We start from the raw sequence: 16,006 nt of genomic DNA on the forward strand, positions 1-16,006 counted from the left end.
CGGAGGAGCTCCTCCCACACACACACACACACACACACACACTAGACCAATGTCTAATGTCCCCCCCCTCCATACTTTTTATAGTTTTATGTCTTTGCTTTAACTATTTTAGACTTTGATTTTAGACTTTCAAGGTAATTAATTAATTAATTAAAGTGCAGCTTGTTTTATCCTAATATAAATTTAACACTATAGTAAATAAATCTAATAAAAAAAAATATCAGAAATGCATCTGAATACAGACAGAAAAATGCATTTACAAAAGCACACGCACAAAATAGTTAACACGTTACAGCACTGATTATAAAAACAGAACAAAAAAGGAAAACAGTGCACCTGTTTTTGGATGAAACTTACCAAATCTGTCGATTAATCAACTTTATCACTGATTATTTTCCTGATGCATATCTCTCCCGGCTAAACCCTTGTCTCTCTCTGCATCTCTGCTCTCTCTCTCTCTCTCTCTCTCTCTCTTTCACTCCTCCTAAAAAATAAGAGACAAACAAGTTAAAAGACACAGCTCTCGGTCGATAGAAACGGCAGCTCTCCAGACCAGGTCATCGCAACCAGGTAAACAAGTGACAGGAGGTCAGCACATCTTTTAGCTGCCAGATACTTTCGCAGGTGACTGATTCAAAAAGAACAAAAAGGGGAAAAAAAGAAAATGCTTACTATGAGGTTCAAGCACAAGTGATGACACTTCATTCTGCTATCTGATGATTAAATATACAAGACTGGAAAAAGAAGATCTATTCGCCTGTTAGTAGTGATGTAGGAGGAAAGCAGAAGTGCACAAGAAAAAAATTTTCTGCTTGATATGTATTAACACAGACAGGACGCTGAAATGGAAACCAAGTGGGCGGCAATTCTGAGAAGGTTATCAGTATTAGAGGCCATAGATGAAAAACGGGACAGCTTAGAAAGAATGAGTAATTCCAAATGATTTGTTATACAGCAGCGAATTACAACCAATTAAATTAAAGAAACATTCCAGCGTATCTTAATTTAATCTCTATCTGCAGCATTGTTAATTACTACAATGCTGCAGTTAATTACTACATAATTACTACAGACAAGAATTAACACTTTTCCCTGCACTTGGAAAAGAACAAGAAGTCTGTGTACTCCAAACTCACTTATAATGGTAGTCTTAATGCAGTCGGTTTAAGTTTTTTTGTAATATTTCAGTCAAAGAAGTTTGAAAGCCTTGCATTTAACTCCTTAAATTTGTGTAGCGCTGCAACCAAGAACTGAAAAGGACTTGAATGTGATTCATGAATCGACACAGAATAGCCCATAATACTGAAGTGTGGGAAACAAATCAGTATGGTTTGTGAAATTATTTAAAAATTTCAAACAAACTATAAAAGTTGTGATTATGTCAATGTGCAACTAGTTACCATCAGAAGTTCCATAATTATCTGAATTGAGTCGAGCTGTGTGTAATTTAAATTAAGGTGTCAAGTCCAACAAGTGATCAAAACAAGTCTAAGACAAAGCTGAACATTCAATCGTTGGACATCCAGCAGACCACCATCAAATCCATTACTATAAAATGGAAATAATATGACACAACCGTGATTCTGCCAAATGTCACTGACCTGGAGCAGCCAAGAGGTCCTGGGTGAAGAGCTGGAGAGATCCACAGCTCAGATGCGAGAAGCTGTTCACAGGATAACCATAGTGGAGACACTCAACAAAGCTGGGATTTATGGAAGACTGACAAGAAAATGTACGTTGTTGAATAAAAAGTATGAAATTCTGTTTGGAGACTCAACAAACATGTGGGAGAATGTTCTCTGGTCTGGTCTGATGAGACCAAATTGATCTTTTTTAGCCTTGGAAGCATTTGGTGGAAATCCAGCACTGTTCATCACCCTGAGAACACTATCAGTAAAGCGTGGTGGTGGTAGCATCATGTTGTGGGAATGCTTTTCATCAACAGAGACTGGGAAATTGGTCAAGGTTGACAATAAATAGAAGTCAAATAGAAGGCAATCCTAGAAGGAAACCTGTTAAGTGTTCAAAATATCTATTTATAATATTTATGCTGTAACAGAGCTCCCATTAAAAAGTACCTTTAAATAAATTCTCACTGGTAGATAAGCTTGAAATTACAGACAGATTTTTCATCCTATCCACTCAGAAAGCGAAGGAGCTACAAACTTTTGCACTCGACCACTTTTATCTTTGATGTGGGAAGTGTGTGGGTTCAGTCACTATAATTATTCATATTCATTACACGATGACCCAGGTGACAGACGATGCCTCATCCTTCAGCTTTTTTTTCACAACAAATTCAAACCAAAAAATTTACTTTCAGTCTGTGTGTCACTCGAAAAGTCAACATTTAATTATGACTTTCATTAAACTGCTGATTAAAAGCAAAGAAATTTCTGTCAACAGAGGTAGAGGTGGCAACGTCGTATAGACAAAGCTGTCTTGGGGGTGTGCTGTTAGAGGAAAACAATCAATCAAAGACAGGGTGGTGTGATGAAGTGGCGTTTCTGTTACCACCCTGAAGTTGATTGTTTTCCAAAAACAGCACATCCTGAAGTTTTATTCCTCTTATACCACAGCAATTGGCCAACCATTACAATTGTTCATTTAATAATGTATGGCATGTCTTGCTTTTTTATCCATTTATAGTTACATTTAATGTTGTGGAATGTCTTTACGTGGAATGTCTTTTCTCTCTCTCTCTTAAAGTCGGCCATGACACTGCGCTGACACTGAAGGCTCCTTCCATTAATGCTAAATAAACAACTCACAGAAAACTTCACCATATCAATAATTACATGTTGTTCTTCCTGTCAGAGCTGCTGTTATAGAAAACGAATCAGCACCTACTGATGCATCAGAATCCAGAATTCGACATGGTATAAATGTGAAATACAGCACACTCGTCTTGTCTAAAGATATTCCAAAGCTCACCTACAGAGTCTACATGACAACGTGACATCTACTCAGGTATACAAATATTTGTACAATGTCACCTGTTCAATCAGGGGTCAATCGATGAGCAGGTACTGAAGCCAAACTCCACATTCACACATTTTTACCCTTAAATCACCAGAATGATGCCCGTATCTCTCTAATGAACATGTTATAGCAATGACAGCATATTTTGTAACAGTTATATTTCACGTTTTAACAGGATGAGGAAAGAGTGGGAGAAAGACAGACTTGAGGTCCTCATGTGCGCTTCGTTTTCAAGGCTGTACCATGTCCCATTTTACATTTTGGTCTTCCAAATGCACTTTGTGCTCATTTAATGAGCATAAATGCACTCTCAAGAGCTCTTTCTTACCCAAAATTCCTTATAATATTGGCTAGGATCAATCAAAGCAAACTGGCTTGATGGAAGTAGTAACAAATTAAATTTAAATATTCTAAGGCCCCAGGCAAGCTAAATGATTTCTAATACAGTGCAAGTTAAGTGGTTAGAATGACTTTGGTTTTGCTGTTTAACAGGAATTTGCTGGAGTAAAACCAACAAATCACCAGCGAAGAGAAAGAAATTACATATCGAGTGTCTGAGCTGTGTTGTTAAGGAACGTAATTCTCACTGGTCAAAACGTGTTAATTAATTTTATAGTTTTATATTAATGCACTCGTTCTGATACTTTATCGTTTCTATTGTAACAGCTCGTTCTCAGGGAATTGTATAGCAGACACTCCACGTAATCCAAGTCTAATAATAAATGATTTTTTTTTTTAAGTGTTTTTATTTAATTAAGAAAACGTGTAATAGTAGATGTGATGAAGTTTTCTGTAAGGAGATTTTTTATTTCAAATTTTTTGGAAGGAGCCTCCAGTGTCAGCACTTTGTAACAGTGAGAGGTAAAGCTGTAACTTTAGGTTTTCAGATAAAGGGGTTTACGTTTTGAGGTTTTGAGGTCACATGACAATCTGTGTTTTTTTTTGTTTTGTTTTGTTTTTGTCTTGTTAACGTCATGAGAGAAAAAAGTGAGGCTGGTAAGGGAACGACTGTTTATAGCTGATATAATGTAAGTGAGAACAGGAACTAACTTGTCTCATGGACAATCCATGACATTAACTGTAGCTACAAACAGATAAAAACTAGGATGTGTCATTCTTTAATTAAAAAAAGTTGGCGAATTGCAGTAACGGCGCTTCATCACACCATGTCATTATTGATTATTTTCCTATAACAGCACAACCTCAAGGATATTTTATTAATTCAGAGAATATGTTTTGAAAAACATTACACTATATTTCTTAACAAATTAAGTTGCATTATGTAGCAAAAAATTATGATTTGCTATAAAGCTACTGCATACAAATAGCTAACTTACACAGTGCTTGATTTCTATTTGTCAATGAATTGACAAAATTAACTTTGTTCATCTCTTCATCACCACGCATCTTGACAAGAATTTGAGCGAGTAATGACACATTACGGTAATTCTCATGTTGTGTCAACACTAAACCCCTTGCTAAAGTTCACCACTTGAGACAACTTAACTACAAATTTTTTTTTTAAGTTGCAGGGGCTTTTTATTCCCCTTTATCCATTACCAAAGAAAGTGTGTCAAGTTCAGTAAAATATTTTGTTCCTTTGCAATAATGACCTTGTACTCGCAACACAAACTGCTCAAAAGCAGTGCACAAAAGATACCAAACATGAAATAGCATTAGATTTTAATGTGTGTGTTTGTTAAACAGCATGCTTTACTCCATTCTATCACTGCAACTCACCTCCAGTCCTTTTCCCAAGCAAATGTAGTTCCATTACATTCCTTTTAAACACAATTCATGCAAATACTTAAGACAATAGCAGTCCACTGTAAACACCGCCTTTCAATTAACATCCATCAAAAACAAGATTGTCACTAATGTAAACCATTTGACCAAAAAAAAAACAAGCTTTTGCATAATTAACATCCAGTATATAGCTTAGAAACATATCAGTCACATCCATTAGATTTCTATCTTTACTATAGATGATTAAAAATAAATCTCTCTTGTTCGCAACGTATGAATATAGAGCATGCACTCTTTCACAAATTAGTTTCAGGCTAATATTACAAACATTCTGGCACTTTTTTTAATATGCATATTGACAGAGAAATAAACTCCTGCCAGGAAGGAACATTTTGCACAAAATAATATTTTTGAAGCTGCAAGACTACAGTTGTTGAGCAGTAGTAAGTCAACGTGACTGGACTCGTGGTGAAATCTTAAAGAAGAATGAAGAAATGGTGAAATGTCTTACAGAGGAACGGTGCATTCAAACCTGGAGTTATTTGTTTACTTATCTTTTATTTAATAGAAAAAGTGTTGGTTACAGGGCCTCATGCAACACACACTGTAACCATAACAACCTTTTCCATTTCCATTTAAATACGTCTTAAGAATATATCCAAGACATAATCAAAAGTTGTGTTAGTAAACAATTTATGGACTGAATTTAACAAATGCCCCCTTAGATTTGTATTATAAAGTTGCTTTTATATTTTTTAATGGAAATAAATCGCTGTCCGGAACACCAACAACAACGCTCTACGGTGCAGATTTATGCACTAAATCGTTCGTAAGAAATTTAGTATTCATTAAAATACCATGAATGCGGAAAAAACGTTCGTATCCTACTCGTGCTCCTGAGTGTGTGTAAATTTACGCAGAAGAAGACTAACTAATGTAAACCTCGATTTGATCTACTTCAGTTCATATAACCTGCATGGATTACTGCATTTTTAGATCTGGAATATACTGTGGAGTTTAAACTGATTATTGTTATTACGTTTACAGCGTTTAGCAGACGCCCTAATCCAGAGCGACTTATAGTGGAGTTTGGAGTTTCTATCAAAAACACATCCTCATGCTGGTTCACTAGGTCGGGGACTAAGAGCTCCATCGGGAACGTTTAGTGAAAACCAGCTGTTTTATTTTATTGGCTTTAATTAAACAAACTAAAAATGAACAAAGCGAGCCAACACAAACCCATAAATTAAGACAGATAAAACAAATCATTCAATTTTGACAAAAGACACGGCAGTGTATAAACAGAGAACGGACCGCTCTGTCTGAGCCGTAAGCTGATGGAGTATTTAGGGCTCGCTTATTATTATTGCTCATTGTTTTATATATATATATATATATATATATCATTGTTTTAGTTACACGGCAACACTGGATTAAGGGCAATCAAATATTTTCTTAAATCTCCTCACTTTTGCTCAATAACAAGACTAATTTTTTTGTCTTTTTTACAGTCACTTTGTCCTCCATGGTGGTTTCCCTGCAACTTGGACCCTGATTGGCTGGGAGGTAAAAAAGCGAAAATGTTATAACTCATGCTCTGCTGGTTAAAAAAAAATAATTAAGCAGCCGAAAAACAATTTGTTATAGTCAGGTAAAGTTGTTTGCATTCACTTCTTAACAAACTGAATATCTAGAAGGTGTACGTGTGTTCCCTGGACAAATATTCTGGTTGTAAGAATGCATTTTCACATTCCTCTGTAAATGTAACAAAGATCTAAGTCCAGTTACATTGAGTCATTACTACTAGACATTTTTACCTACTTGGATATCTGAAAACTGTCATAGCCATCTGGTAAGACTCTGATATTAAGGATTAAAAAAAAACATTAAAGAGAAATTATTCTAGCTTGTAATTAATGACTACTATCCCATCTCATTTCTCTTTTTTGGTATTGTTGTTCTCTTGGCATCTTTAAGAACCCTGCTGCTGCTGTTCTTTGAGTGGACTGCAGAACTGAATCACTGCGTATTTGCCGCTGATCATCCACTCGGGGTCCTGAGAGGCGAGTTTCTCCGCCTGGCCTGGCTGTAACCCGACCTGCACGTTAGCCTTCAGAGTCCTGAGGCTGCACAGCGGAGCAGGCAGGAAGCCCCTGAGCGCTCGTTCGAACGGCACAGTGTGCTCCCACATTCTGTCTCCCGTCAGCCGGCGGTAGTTCAGGTCTCCTTTAAACAGGATCAGATCGGAACCCTGTAGAGTGGAGTAGAGATCTGCGGCTTCTGCTGGCATGTCGCAGAACTCGTGCGGTAAAGTCCAGAAGCGATGGTCGTGATACGACCAAGCTCCATCTTTAACGTGGCGCTTCCACTGGACGCCGCAGGACGACATGTGCTTGTGATTGGATGCTGTGGTTTGCGAAATGGTCCAATCGAAATCCTGCTTGTTGACATCAGAGACGTACCACGGGATGGACTTGCCATGGAAACGCACTTCCTTCGCCAAGCCGACGGAGACCATAAAATCTGCGAGTACCAGATCGGTGACTAGCTCAAAGCCAGCGTTGTCTAGAATGATGTCCACTCTAATGCCAGTCTTCTCCGATCCTCCAGAACCTTGTGCAGACGTTAAAATGGACCAAACCTTATCCGAATCATCCACTAGGATGAACTGCTGCAGATCAGCCAGACAATCCATCGGGTTGGACTTCTGAGAGTTTTCCTGGCCAGCTGAGATGGATAAATCACACCTGTTTCCCCACAGGGACACCTGCGAGGATATCCAACAGCACAAAATCAATGAAAGACCAATGAGGGAGATTATTCATATACGTGTATGGAAATGGAGAGCCGCAAAACTAAAGTATTGAGCTCCAATGCCTAAAAGAAGTCTGGCTTAGCATTCAGTCGTTAATTATTTCATTAAGAAATTCATCTTCAGTAACTGATTCATCCTCGTCTGAGTCGCTGTGGTTTAAATGACTTAAATGGCCAATTTGTTTTTGTTAGGGTTAGGCTGGTAGGATAAGTTGGATCAGGTCCAGCTCCACCCCCTGGACTTTTGCTTTTGCAGCGAGGACTATCTCTATTATTCAGAGAAGCAATCAAGAGGATAAGGGTAACACTCAACTTGTGCTACCACCACCGTGCTTTGGAAACGGAAATTTGGGAACCAGAGCTAAGTATATTCATTAGAACAGGAATTCTCAAACTTTTTGCAGCCAGGGGCTCCTTTAACTGTTAAAATAAAAATCCAAAGAATTCCTCTGTACAGATTTATTTTACAAACGTAACCCAACTTTTGAAATATTAGCCAGCCATAAAGCTTAATTTGAGTGTACTTTCCACTCAGAGAACACCTTTTTTGATTGATAAGAGAAACAAACAGGTAGAAACTCGCTCATCACATGTCAATTAGTGAGGATTCAATTCAATTAGTGTTCAGACGCAATCTCAGAGGAAACGTGTTCAAATCTTATACAGATGTGACCCCATGAAAGTAATCCTGTCCTGTCTAGTGAATGAATACAATTGAAGGTGCAGCAGTCTATGCTTTTTTTTTAACAGGATAAATAATGTGGAAAAATATGTAGAACATGATAAAAAGTAATGGTTTAAATCAAGACCAATCAGCACAAGTATTTCACGTGGCTGAAAAAAAAAAAAAAAAAAAAACAGGTTGGAAACCCGCCTCCTGGTCCAAAAGGCTTGTTTGTGTTTGGTTGGGCCTCTTGTGTGTCATTTGATAGACAGTCTCAAATCAGAAAGCACCCAGTGCAGCCAGGTATGTATTTCTCTTGTGAGCATGAAAACCACTCTGTGCTTCAAAATAAAACATAACAACAGGAAACACATTTGGGCAAATCTTAGCTAATGCACCTTTAAAATATCACTTACTTTCTATGGATGGATGGAGTAGATGGGGTGCCAATACTTTGTGTATGGAAACAAAATGACCCATTTGGTAGGTGACCAGCTACAATGTACTGAGTGCATTAAAGCAGGTCTATTAAAGAGAACGTTTTATTTTTCCTAAAGTTATAACCTCATGAGTCGAGCTGCAGCGACACCATTATTTATTGCGGATGTTACAGTTGTTACGGTTTCACGGTTACTCACAGCGTAAGATCTGACCAATTTAAGACTAGTTTATCATACCATGGAGAAAGCAAAAAACAGCAAGCTAATATCTCATCCTGTATCAGGATGAATAAAAGCATCATGTGCTAGAACACACTAACCTGCAGAAGCCTGAAGAAATGTTCGAAGAGCCATTTCTTGCTTGCGTTATCTGTGGAGGCGAGGATCTCTCGTAGGTACGTACAGAGTGAGATGATCGCTTGCTGGGACTCGAAGAAGCCGCTCGTCTTTCCTTCCTTAAAGGCGTCAAAATCACTGATTGGAGGACTTTGGTGAGGAAAAAAAAAGAAAATGAAAAAAGTAGAGTTTATTGTTGATTGTTAACATGTTACAGATTTATAACGCCAAACAGGAACATGTGGGTGGAGCTAGAAATAATGCAGACCATTGATTGGTCAGAAGAAATCGTCATATTTACAGGTGCCAACAGTACTAACAAGAAAATCCTAGCAGACAAGGAGAAAAAAAAAAACCGAAATACCCTATCAGAAATACCCTGGAGTGCGCAAGTGGCAAGACAAATTATTATTATTTTTTTTTTTTTTTCCCAGATTTGCAGTGAACAAAACACTAGAGTGATGCTACTTAATAATCACCAGCAGCTCCATTTTTTAACCAACCAAACAGGCCACAGTCCACTTGGGCTCACAAGACTGACACTCTTTCATTTACAGTTAAATTTGTCCTAAATAAAGTCAACGTGAAGCAAAAGTAATTGCATCCAGAAGTTAATGATCGTCTTTCACATCTCATGTCCTTTCCCCTTCAGTGAATTCCCTTTTCTGACGTGTTCGGTTTAGCTAACGTGTTCGGCAGAGATCCTATGCAAAATGTGTGCAAGTTGGCAGGTTATATCGTCTAACGGAGTTTAAACTCGCCACTGTTGCCTCTGTCTTACTCACTGAATTGAAGTGAACTGAAAAAGCGTGCAGATACTGTTGAGGTCAAAAGTTTACATCCCCCTTTCAGAATCTGCAAAATGTTAATTATTTTACCAAAATAAGAGGGATAATAATCATACAAAATGCATGTTATTGTTTATTTAGTGCTGCCCTGAATAAGATATTTCACATAAAAGATGTTTACATATCGTCCACAAGAGAAAATAATAGTTGAATTTATAAAAATGACCCCGTTCAAAAGTTTACATCCCCTTGATTCTTAATACTGTGTTGTAACCTGTGTTGTTAGTCCCACAAACTCTTTGGTTTTCCAGCATTTTTGTGTATTTGAACCCTTTCCAACAATGACTGTATGATTTTGAGATCCATCTTTTCACACTGAGGACAACCGAGGGACTCATATGCAACTATTACAGAAGGTTCAAACGCTCACTGATGCTCCAGAAGGAAAAACCGGGGGGTTAAAACTTTATGAATTTGAAGATCAGGGTAAATTTAACTTATTTTGTCTTCTGGGAAACATGTAACTATCTTCTGTAGCCTCTGAAGGGCAGTACTAAATGAAAAACTATGATATTTAGGCAAAATAAGAAAAATGTACACATCTCCATTCTGTTCACAAGTTTTCACAAAACAAACAAAACAAAAAAAACACAGCTGTGGATCATTCAGGTAACAACACAGTATTAAGAATCAAGGGGATGTAAACTTTTGAACGGGGTCATTTTTATAAATTCAACTATTATTTTCTCTTGTGGACTATATGTAAACATCTTTTATGTGAAATATTTTATTCAGGTCAGCACTAAATAAACAATAACATGCATTTTGTATGATCCTCTTATTTTGGTAAAATAATTAACATTTTGCAGATTCTGAAGGGGGGGGGCTGTGTGTGTAAACTTTTGACCTCAACTATAGTTATGGATTTAGATCAGTAACCACACCGTACCATACAGTCAGATGGAAGCTCCTCAGTAAAAGGTTAACCTCACCTGAGCCACAAGGCCTCCTGGATCCTCCTGTACATGTAGCACTCCACATAGAGCCAGGGTGACTTGAACCAGCTGACCGGCTGCCTGTCCTCCATCAGGTCCTGTTGTCTCTGCATGTACCGGTTCCACGCTTCCGTATCGTCTGCAGAGTCGGTCAGGAGCAGCACGGGTTTGTCTGTCTGTAGCTCGTTCCTCAGCTTGGACAGGAAGGAGATGGCTCTTTTCTCTGCTTCCACGCCCACCTGTTGATGCAGATGTCATTAGGACAAGAGTAAATAAACTAACAGCATGTTAAATCTGAGCTCTGGTCTTCATATTTGAATTACTGGCTTAGCTGGATTGGATTGTTTGCAGACGTGACATGATCTTGGATTTATGTCTGTCCCATAAAGCTGTTTTTGAACATATGAGGATTAAAGCATGGTGGTGGCAGCATCATGTCAAGAGATACCCTTGGCCATTAAATTAAATGCCAGAACTTTAATTCAGACAACTGTAATGTTAAATTTATTCCCTGAATGAATGTTGATCTCTTATTTAAGGAACAAGTAAACAGCTGCAGAAGGTGCTAACTGATTTGTATTATAACACAAAATGTGGCTAATAAGTTTCTATATACGTTATACGTAAAGACTTGGCACGGCAGCTGAATCCCAAACGTATCTCACTTCCTACATATATGCACTACAGAAGGTACAAAAATCATTCTACACACCCTACATAGTTCCCCATTTATCCAGTATGGACCGATTTTGGGACCCAGCCCATATCTAAGGTTAAGCGCTAACCTCTAAAATAAATAAATAATCTTCGTGACAGTGCTCAAAGCCTAGCCATTGTTTTTATGTTTAAAGCAAGGTGGTGGTAGCATCCTGTTGAGTGTTATCCTTATTCTCTTGGTTGCTTCTGTGAATAATAGAGAAGCTGCTAAAATCAGAAGTCCAGGGGGTGGAGCTGGACCTGTTCTAACTCCTCCTACAAGCCTAACCCTAAACTGACTACTTATGCAAACACATTTTCAGTTTTACACTTTTTAAGCGAAAAGAATTTTGCAAAATATACTGATTTCTCCCTCCTTTCAATATTATTAGTAGATTCAATACAGTATAATTCATTATATGAAGTATATCCACTATAATAATATAAAATTGTATGCAAAAGTCTGTGCAGTCCTGGTCAAATTACATAATTTTGTTGCTTTTTTTAACTGAAAAGAAGTAAATATAACTGCTACAACAAACTATTTTTTTAAAAAACAAAATTTTTCTGCAAATATTAATGCACAGTTACTTTGTGCGTAAAAAATAGAAAACATTTAAAGGCCCCTTCAGGCTTCTGTACCGTTCGCATTAGCTGATCATTGACATTGATCAGGTTTTTTGAAATATTTACACTTTTAGTATTAAATTAACATTAATCCTGTTCTCAGGTGCATTTGAAGAATTGAATTAGCCTGCTTGAAATGATCACGATTAGTAAATCTGGCTAACGGCATTTATCTTAGGTTTGATAAGTGACGAATGAGGGAAGGACGCAGGATTAGTCTTAGGAGATTATTTTATGTGACAGTGTGCACGCTATAACACGATCCAACAATTTCTTACTCAAACTACTAAGCTGATGAGCTACAAGAGTTAGTCACGTTGCTCTGTACTCAACATAATGTATGTGCTCGAGGCTTTCTTCTTCTTACCTCCCCATGTTTCTCAAAGAAGTTGTTTTTGTTTCGGTGAATGGTATCGATGACTTTGGTCAGGATCATCGGCAGCCTGTCTCTTACCGTCAGATACGCAAAAGATCTTGAAAAAGAAAAATAAAGACTTGTGTTATGTTACACATGAGGAACTCTGATTAGGGTGTGAAAAAAAATTTCAGTTTCAGGTGTTACTGTCATGTGACTAAATAATGATTCATATAAAACATCAGTTCACACATACAAACGATACATATTTCATACATAACATGATATTCACTGCTATATCTATATCAGTTTATGAAATAATGAGGCAGGAAATGTAGAATACATGATAAAGGGCAGTGTGTGTGTGTTTGTGTGTGTGTGTGTGTGTGTGTGTACACTATTTGTATTCATACCTGTTTTACTGTGAAACTGTGTTTTGTTTTTAATTTCTTGATTCTTAATTTATTTCCTTCTTTTTTCTCACCCTCTTTTACGAGTGACTTTAATCGTCTATAAAAATGTAACTTCATATACATAAAACTATAACTTTTTATACATGTAGCCAACAAAGTCTTTATTGCCCTCAAAAAATTATAAATAAAATAAATATTTTTTTTAAAGGAAAAAGAGACATATCTATGGGACTGTACTTCATTGCTATACCCAAGTATCTTCATAGAAGAGTCACACTTTACCAGAAAATCCTTAGAAAAGTTAAATAATATTTTTTTACTCTTTATATTTTCATTCATTATTCTTTATATTTTATTTCCTTCCTTTTTACTTGCTTTTCTTTTTTCACACCCTCTCTTAGGAGTGGCTTTAATACTCAAAATAAAATTAAATTAAAATAAATTTAATGTACACAACCATACTTCACTGCTATAGCAAACTATCGTCTTTGGGGATTTGTACTTTAATTAAAAACAATAATTACATTTTTAAAAATTCTTTACCTTTTCATTCAGACTTTCCAAATGCTCATTACAAACCCACATTAACATCACACAATATTTATTCTACAGTCACCAATTTAACCAATTAATCAGATTCATCTTTTTTTTTTATTAACTTTATTTAAAATCTGACTGCTTAGTTTCATTTTTTACTCCATCAGTTACATTGTTATTATTATTATTATTATGTTACAACAATAACAACAACAATAATAATAATAATAATAATAATAGACAATATATACACTATTAATAGAGAATTTTATTAAAAACTTGAACATTAAATCTATTCCCTGAATAAATGCTGACCTCTTATTTAAGGAACATGTTAATAAGAGTTAACATTTTTTGCTAAATAGTTTAGTAAAAACTATTAAAACTATAAAAACTATTTAGCACAGTGTTAAACACGAGTAATAGGTTCTTGCTATCTCTATTGCACATAGTAAAGTGTCTGCAATATACAGCGACTGAATCCCAAATGTCTCTCACTCCCTACCTATGTGCACTACGTAGGGTTTACGGCTCTTTCACGCCCTACGTAGTTCCCTACTTATACACTAGGAGCCGATTTGGGACGCGGCCCACATCAAAGCGCCTTAGCTAACAACAAACACTCTGAACGCTAAATAAATATCTTCTGTTTGACAGCGCGCAAAGTCTAGACATTTTCCTAAATATAAAAATAAAGCTATACGAAACACAACCTACATACCCTTCGTATTTAGCTGACAGCGACGGTGGAGGAATAAGAACTTGATCCGCCGCCATCTTGGCTAACGCTAAGAGGAAGACTTTGTGATTTCCAGAAAAAAAAAAACTTTATTTAAAAAAGTTGAACAACAATCACTAAAAAATGTGAATTTTTCGTTGAGATTGATTAAATTATAATACTCAAATGTTATAAAACATCTTTATATTTGGAAGAAAGTAATGTATCTACTAAAAATGTTACTAAAAATATTAATCACCAGAGCGCTATCTGCTTCACGCCGTAGACAACACTGCCCTCTGGTGGTCGTGTAATGAAGTGCAGAAATCACTAAAATGTAATACTTAAAAATACTGTTAAAGAAATGTAAAAATATTTTAATGATGTTATAATGTATATTAAAATATTTAATGGTGTTATAGTGCATATAAAGTCCACTATAATATTATAAAATATTTTAATGATGTTTTATATATATATATATATATATATATATATATATATATATATATATATATATATATATATATATATATATATATATATATATATATGACCATGATATAAATGTATATGATTGTACGATTATTTACATAGATTTATAAAATGCAAAAAATAAGAAATGTTAGGCAGAGCAGAATTTCAGGGAACAGTTTCAGCCATAGTTAGGCAAAGAACAATCAAAATAAGACAAACCGTTGAATGATTAGAGAAAGGAAACTGATTTTAATAAAGATATAGTATAACCCTAACTCCAAACTTTTTAGTTGCTAATAATGTTTATCTTCGTTAAAAGATAAAGAAAAAGGAATTTACAAATTCATCACCTGATGGTTAGATTATTAAGACATTTAAGCAAATTGTCCCTTTTTTAATTTCCATTATGCTGCCATTGTACTAGAGGAAAATCTTTTCCTTCTTTAGCATTAAAATAATAAAAAAGATATACAATCCATTTAATAGAAATAATAATAATAAGCATTATCATACATTTGTTTATGTGCAGAAATGTTCAGATTAAAACTTGTTTATTTATTCTGCTAAGTGTTTTACTATACTGTGTGTGTGTGTAATTGTTTAATGGTTAATTATCATTATATTTAATTCATTTTTCTTTTAAATCTCTTATCAGTCACTTGACAAATCAGGAATGAAGCTGTTGCTGTCAGGGCTCTATAACTGTCTAATGCTGAGTCCTTGTTGTTTCCAACTATTTAATAAACTTTTATATTTTACCCAACATCAAAAACATCTGGATTTTCAATATGTGTTGTGAAGAACACAGTCACGCCTCCTCTCATTTCACTCCGCTTTGTAGTGTGTGTGTGTGTGTGTGTGTGTGTGATGTCTTCCACATTTCCTGACTTTTTTCTGAACTTGTGCTTCCTCTTAAGCTCATATCCTGCTGCATGGCTGCACAAAGCCCTCGTCAGTTTGTTCGAAGTTGTTAGAAGGGCAGCTTCCAGGCTTCTTGTCGCTTTAAATGTCAAAACATTGGGCACAAATATCTTGTTCATACACACACACACACACACACACACACACACAATGACGGAAAGGATTGTGATCATATCTGACTTACAACAACAACAACAACAACATCAACAAATGAGCGTATAAAACTATGAAAGTGTATTATGTACATATATTAAACACATTGTAGCTCCAGTGTCAGTTTGCTAAATATTTCAATAATCTAATAATGAATGTGTTCCATGTAGTTAACCAATCAAGGTACAAAAAAAAGTTGTTAAAGATAACAATGCTAAGAATTTTACAATCTTTCGCTTCACACCAACAAATGACTTTTAAACCTCCTTATTCAAGACTCAGACTTTAGCTATAGCTCTACTATATATATTTTTCCACATGGGCCAAGCATATGTGTTATAAAT

General features: G+C 35.9%; 1 protein-coding gene across 1 annotated transcript; it reads right to left on the reverse strand.

The window, feature by feature from the left end:
• Nucleotides 1-4,648: 4,648 nt before the first annotated feature.
• Nucleotides 4,649-14,389, reverse strand: armt1 (acidic residue methyltransferase 1). Its single transcript, XM_026922726.3, has 6 exons — nt 14,371-14,389; nt 14,115-14,193; nt 12,456-12,561; nt 10,763-11,004; nt 8,967-9,132; nt 4,649-7,495 (listed from the first exon to the last, which is right to left on the reverse strand). The coding sequence occupies exons 2-6, from the start codon at nt 14,168-14,170 to the stop codon at nt 6,701-6,703; spliced, it is 1,365 nt and encodes a 454-aa protein (XP_026778527.1). The 5' UTR covers nt 14,171-14,193; nt 14,371-14,389; the 3' UTR covers nt 4,649-6,700.
• Between the last annotated feature and the right edge of the window lie 1,617 nt (nt 14,390-16,006).

The sequence above is a fragment of the Pangasianodon hypophthalmus genome, chromosome 19, assembly GCF_027358585.1.
Source record: "Pangasianodon hypophthalmus isolate fPanHyp1 chromosome 19, fPanHyp1.pri, whole genome shotgun sequence".
Lineage (NCBI taxonomy): Eukaryota > Metazoa > Chordata > Actinopteri > Siluriformes > Pangasiidae > Pangasianodon > Pangasianodon hypophthalmus.